The sequence below is a fragment of the Poecilia formosa genome, unplaced genomic scaffold (assembly GCF_000485575.1).
Source record: "Poecilia formosa unplaced genomic scaffold, Poecilia_formosa-5.1.2 Scaffold345, whole genome shotgun sequence".
NCBI classification, from domain to species: Eukaryota; Metazoa; Chordata; class Actinopteri; order Cyprinodontiformes; family Poeciliidae; genus Poecilia; species Poecilia formosa.
The window spans coordinates 434738-441802 of NW_006800284.1; the positions used below are offsets into that span (position 1 = coordinate 434738).

Genomic DNA, 7065 nt, shown 5'->3' on the forward strand with positions numbered 1-7065 from the left:
TGTGTGTGTGTGTGTGTGTGTGTGTGTGTGTGTGTGGAGACTTTAGAGACAATGTGATCTCAGCAGGAGCCTGATAATAGCTTCCAAATGCAGACTAGGAAACGGCACGTTTACTCCCATCTGCAGTTCAGCACAGAAAATAGATTCATTTTAGCAAACTTAGAGCTCTGAAACTTTACTTGTTTACTTGTTGTGCTTTGTAAAAGTATTCACACCCCTTTGCTTGTTTTATGTTTTGTTTCATCACAACTAAAAACCCTTCAATTATTTTCATTGAGATTACATTCAATAGAACACCAAACAGATATAATTGTGACATTGAAGAAAAGGTTTTTTTTTTGTTAGTTTTGCACAATTAAATATCTGAAAAGTGTGGTGTGTAATTATACTAATTCACTTAAGTATAATCTAGTCCATCCCAGCTCCCTTCAGAAGTTGCCTAATGTCAGGATTTTGGGGACTGGTTTTGTGGTTCTTGCTGTCTTTAATTACTTTTTTTGTGGCAGCTTTTGATTGAAGTTGTGAATATTTTTAAATTCTCTCATGGTGACTTTTCAGCCATTCTCCTTGCATGTTTTGTTATTGAAAAGTGTTTGTTAAACAATGTGTATTTGGTACTTAACAGCACCAAACGCTAGCTGCGCTAACGCTAAATCACTTCACCAAAAGAGTATTTAGAAGAAGCCAATGCTAGCGCGCTCAATTCAGCCATGTTGATACTGTTTGTTTACATGTGTACCTTGGCGCCATCCAGTGTCATATTTGTTAGTGCATGAAAATAAACATTATAACTGCTTGGATTTCTAAGAGTCAAGAACCAAAACTTAAACACAGATGTTGAACTTTATTTTACAAAACAGCCAAGTAAATTAGCAATTTAAAAATTTTCTGGAAAAATTTATTTAGATGAAGTTAGATGCACTAATTGTTTTCAAAGTTTGCAAAAATGCTACAGCGTTAAGCTAAAAATGAGCTTAACGCAATCTGATAATTGGTATACTAGCCAATTATCAGATTGGCTACTATTCCAATCTGATAATTAGCAAAGTATCAGATTGGCATACTAGCATGAATGTGGCCACCACTGACTTTGGTGAACTAACTTGCGTGTATTTTATCCATCTCTAATGGCAAATGTAGCGAAAATAAGGCTATACTGATGTTTAGATTGTTTCAATAGAAAATAAAAGAAAAAATAGAAGTAAATTTCTACAAAAAATCTCAGAAATTTGAGATTAACCTCAAATTTTGTAGAGCTTTCTGAGCTTGAAAAGATTAAAATTTGCTAGTAAAAACTCTAAAAATATTTTAGAAAAACTTTTGAATTTTAGGAACTTTTCTAGAAAATTTCTGAAATTACTCTAAAGAATTCTGATTTTATTTTCTAATAAATTTTCTAATTTTGGAGATCAGAAATTTGTAAATTCTTTCTATAAAATTTCTGAGATTGATCTCAAAATTTGAATTTTTTGACAAAAATTAACTTTTTTTTATTATACGTTCCTATGCTGTCGTGAAATCCGAATCCGTAAATAATTTATTATCTTAAAAAATGTCAATCATCAAAATAGAAATTATCAACCGCCTTTTAATTAATTTTTTGATTAATTTATTGCTTTTTGCGACAAGCTTATTTAATTATTCTCTATAAAACAAATCCATGATTTGGCCACAATTTAAACTCAGTGGTATGTCAGAGTGACCCAGTCAAAGTCCAGAACTGAATCAAGAATCTGTGGCAGCGCTTAAGAATGTCATCATGTCAATACCAATGTATGCCTTAAATATCTGAGCTTTGCTTGTCGGAAATGTTGCAAATAAATCCTAAGCAATGATTGTTGATTGCTAGCTGACCAGTTTGTGCATTGATTAATTGCTTTTAGGCCAGCGATCTGGATAACGTCCCAGAGGAGGTCGTGGCTCACAGCAGTAGGCAAGAGTTGTCGAGAAAACACAGCGATGACGGTGAGTACCTGTTCCAGGAGCTCGTTTTCTTGCAGTTTTCCACATGCTGAAAGTTCAGATTTCTGCAGTGAGTCACTTTTCTGTTTGTTTTCTTAGTTTTCACAGTTATGCAGAACGGAGCCGAGTGTTTGTACCTGCCAGAGAGAAAGGCCGATGACTTACCGGTGAGAAACTGTTTCCCAAAACAATCTTTTTCAGCTCTTTATCTGAAAGCCTCTTCACCTACTTTATGGTTTTATGAGAATTTACACTTAGCCAACAATCTTTCCTCCCCCCAACTGTGATTATCTGCTAAATCTCCCAGGATTTTGGGGGGGGAAAAATTCAGTTTTCATCCGTCTATACCAAAGCAAACCCAAACTGATGTGACTGTTTCCCTGTGGGAGTGCAGACAAACTTTGACCTTGAAACCTTCGATCTGCTGCCGTTTTCTGTGCTGCTGCTGTTGTGCTGGGATTCAGTGCTGATGGTGTAAAATTCATGCTGCAGAAAGGAAAAAGGTTAAACCTCTGAATCACCTCCTGCAGCTCAACAATGAATATTTCATGGAGCAGTTTCATTAGCCTTCGTCCTCTCTATCGTCTCCTTCAGGGGGAAATTCTGTTACGGTTTTACTTTCATGTGTTAAAGCTGTGGTATGTAACTTTTATGAACATTTTTTCTTGAAATGTGTTGAAAAGTTGTGACATAATTGGTGAAAAAAATCAAGCTGCTCTGCCTTCTCCCAGTGCCAACTGGAAACAACCAATTAGAGCCAGGAGGCGGGTCTTAGTGCTGTCAATCACTGTCAGTGTGTCCCAGCAGGTAGCATAGCCTTAATGCTAGGGTAGTTAACATGATGGCAGCTTAACAGTTTTCCTGTAACGATTGTTTCTCCACCATTAGCACATTTAGCAGCAAATACTTGAGATTGATTGACAGCACTAAGACCCGCCTCCTGGCTCTGATTGGTTGTTTTTGGTCAGGAGTATTACCTTTCTTCAGACGGCAATGATAGTTCAAGGAGACGTTGAAGGAGAGTGATATTTTCACAGATTATATGTCTCATAGGAAACTTTCACAAAATGGTGTTAATTTTAACAAATATGTAAAAAAAAAAACAAGCATATTTTTATAAAAGTTACATACTGCAGCTTTAACAGGTTTAGAATTAAACTGCATTTTGGGAATTTACAGCCATAACTGATACACGCTGACAGGAGATTTTTTTAAATATACCTTAATTTTCATTAACATATATAAACTATATTTTTTCAAAATGGTGAATTATTTTGAAAAAACGGACACTGGACTCAAGCGATTTGCTCCGCGTCTGTCAAAATGTCAGACACTTTCTAGAAAAAAAAAAAAACAATTTCTGAGCTCAGAGTCGAAAATATGTGGGAAAAACATCTGAATTTTTCTAGAAAAACAAATCAATTTGATTTTAAAAAGTCAAAAATCTGAGAAAACTCAGAATTTGAGATTCTCACAAATTTTCTAGAAAATTTTTTGAAAATTTCCAAGTTTAATAAATAGAAAGTTTGCACGAAAAGACCCAAAATTTTGAATTTAAGCTCAGAAATATCTATAAAAAAAAAAAAAAAAAAAAAGTGGAAATTTCTGAGTTTGAAACTCAAAAAATTTCCAAAAGTCAAAAATGTTTGCTTTTTAAACTCAGAAATTTTTTTTCTGGAAACTTGCTGAGATTAATCTAAAATTTTCAGAGTTTTTCTTTAATCAGAAATTTTTTAAATTACATTACATTACATTTTTTTTAAAAATCCTCAACGACCCTAACACGCGGTTGTAGAATTCGGCGTTCAGATTGCCATGAAAAACTCAGAATTAAGTTGCATATGGGCAAAAAAAATTCATTGGATTTAGTTAAATTTTGCTTGCTGTGTAATCGTAGTCTTTATTTATAAATTTGGCCATTTCTGCCGAGTTGAATAGAAATACTAATCACATTTTTATTTGTAAAAATTAACTTTATATACCATGTTTTTATAATTGAACTATAAAAACTGCCTGGTCTTTCACATGAAATCCCAATTAAATACACTGAAAGTTGTGGTTTGAAAGTGATAAAATGTGAAAAGGTTTTGGTTGGGGCTCCGTGTTGTGCAATGCGTTGCTCCAGCAGCCGTCCGTTACCTGGAGGTGGCTGGAAGTTCAGCGCCGGCCCATCACGCTGGAGCGGGCCCGACTCCAGCCCCGCCGACTGGAGTGGGCGGTTTGTCAGCCGACAGGTCCATTAGCTCAGGCTGGCGGACCGACAGATGGAGGCTCTGCAGGGTAACGAGCCCAGAAAACGTCTGGAAAACCCATCCTTCACCAGAGGAGAGCCGTCCATGCAGGAATGGTTTTCTCCTCATCAATAGTGGATTTTGCTGAAATCAGCGTTTCTTAGCAAACAGTACAGTTCATATTTCCACTGAAAAAGGTAGATAATCATTGGTAGTTAAGGTGGTAGCATTCAAATCCAGAACCAAAAATATAATTTTATTAAAGTGTAGCACTGACCACTCATTGGATTTTGACCTTTCACCTACAAAAACTCTTTGTTGTCATGACAACGTCAGCTGCATTTTATTATCAGGTTTTTCTGCGTTTTTTAGCAAACAGTACATTTTATATTTCCCCTAAAAAGGTAAACAAAATGCATAATCATTAGTAATTATGGTGATAATAGACAAATCCATAATCAAAAATCAGATTTCATGTCAGTATAAGACTAAACAGCCTTTCACCTACAAAGACTATTCACTGTCATGGCAACTTGAGAAGGATTTTATTATTTAGCCAAAATAAAGTATCTTTTGGAAGATAAAGATAATACTCCATTATGATATAGTAATAATAATAATGTGCATATAGTTTAATTAAAACAGACATTTAACCTGAGATTCAAATGTCCTTACAGAGTAACTAAACCTCAAATCAACCTTTTGTGCAGATAAATTGTCTAAACTGGACATTTGAAATGCAGTATGTAACTTTTACTCAAAAAAACAAAGTATTTTTACATATTTATTAAAACTGTCACTATGTCAGTTTGTTATGAGATGATTGACAGCACCAAGACCCGCCTCCTGGCTCTGATTGGTTGTTTCTAGTTAGCACTGGGAGAAGGCGGAGTAGCTACGTTGTTTTCCCAGATTATCTTTTCATATATTGCCACAACATGGTGACAGTTTCAACAAATATGTATAAAATATTCTTTATAAAAGTTACATACTTCTCCTTAAGTTTCTTTGCATATTTTGATTTTTTTTCCCTTCTGATTATTTTATTATTTAGCAAAAATAAATATTTTAGTAATCCTAATTGACCAAAAACAGCAAACATTTAGTCTGATTTCATGTCAAGCAATAAAAAAGGTACATTTTCTTTTTTTGTGCTGAATATAAACTTCTTATTTCAACTGTATATTTAAAAATACTCTCACTTCAGATGGATTTCTGTATTTGATACGCTCCAGAAATGTTAATCTGATTTTAATTGTACCACAGATGTGGTGTTGTGGTCTTGGCGGCTCTTCGTCGGCTGTAATGGATGCCTGGTATCACGGTTTGGACCCCCAGGCCGTCGAGGCCGTTTACCTCCTGGCTTCCTTTAACTAGACCCATCCATCAGCTGCATTAACAGCCACTCTGGTGACACCTGTGGAGCTATTTCACTTTATTATAGCTGTCTCTTGCTGTCCAACAGGAGAAAAAGGCAATTAAATTTCCTAAAAGTCGTGTCATTTTTGTTTTGCTGCTGTTGCTATGCAGATTGAGTTTCCATACTGATGGGTTGCAGAAACACGGCAACCCTCTGAAAACCAGATTCTGCCTCTTCTTCTCACTTTTATTGATGACACTGATCAGGAACAAATTACTTTCCCAAATCTGCAAGAGTAACATAAGTTTTCTACACGTCTAGTTTGAAACCAGATATTTACATCAGGGTTGTAATAGTTTGGGGTTTTTGTTGTGACTTTCTGTCTAATTCAGTTAGTTTTAGTTTGTATTTTTTAGTGTGTTTGCTAGTTTTTCTTAGTTATTATAACTTAAATATTGTTTACTTTTAGTTTAGTCTTTATTAGTTAAAGTAGTAATTTATTTTTTTCATATTTTGGTTAATTTTTAGGTGGAGAATTCAAAAAGTATTGCATTGTGGTTATGTTTATAAAGATTGTGTTATGAATACTCACCAGAAGATACTGTTTAAAAAATGTTTTCAACCAAATAACTGGTATTTTCTTCCAACATTTGCTGTAGCTGTTTTACGGACTAGCATTAGCGTATGGAGAGCCGTAATTTGCCGACAGTTGACATAAACTGGTTGTTTGGATGGGAAAAAAACAATCCACATCCACCTAAAAGGCTAATAAATTCATATATATATATATTCATTAATATATAATTTCAGTATGTTTTAGTTTCAAAAATGCACAATGAAGTTTTGAGTTAGTTAAAGTTTTTTCCTATTAATGACCTTTTTTATGTATTTCAGTTAACAAAAATGTTTTCTTGCTTTCAGTTTTGGTTATTTCATTAGTTTTAGTTCCCTATAACAATCATAATTTACACACATTGAAAAGAAAAAGTTGTTTGATCTCACTTTCTGACATTAAATCAGACTAAATATTTCCTATTTTGGGGTCAGTTACCGTTACCAAAATGATTTCTATTTCATAAATGTGAAGAATAAAAGTTATTTATGATGGCCACTCCAATATGGAAAACTGTTTCATTCGAAATTAAATAAATATATATTTTTATCCAATCATAATAAAACAAAAAAAGACTATATTTGAAAAATATATTTTTATATAAAACTAATTTAAGCACAATTTATTGGAAAAAAAAAATCAAGCCACCAAAATATATGCTTTTTAGGCACTACCAGAGCTCCATACATTCTCTTTCTGATGAAGGTCACTGATGTTGTGTTTTTTAATATGGTGTGTGTAAATATTTGGCCGTGTTTCTGTTTAGATGGATCAGATCCAGCTGCAGAACGATCCGCTCAAGCTCAACACGTTGGTGGCCTTGTACGATTTCAGCGCCCAGGAGAGCCACGACCTGAAGATGAGGTCCGCCTGCACACTCACGCACACACGCACACACA

General features: G+C 34.4%; 1 protein-coding gene across 2 annotated transcripts in view; it reads left to right on the forward strand.

Moving 5' to 3' along the window:
• Positions 1-7065, forward strand: part of stac (SH3 and cysteine rich domain) — a 34658-nt gene that overhangs the window by 19507 nt on the left and 8086 nt on the right. For both annotated transcript variants that reach the window (XM_016661844.1, XM_007574143.2), the window contains 3 exons: positions 1884-1965; positions 2062-2129; positions 6933-7030. In XM_016661844.1, the coding sequence (XP_016517330.1) occupies positions 1884-1965; positions 2062-2129; positions 6933-7030 (248 nt within the window). The remainder of the gene's footprint in view (positions 1-1883; positions 1966-2061; positions 2130-6932; positions 7031-7065) is intronic.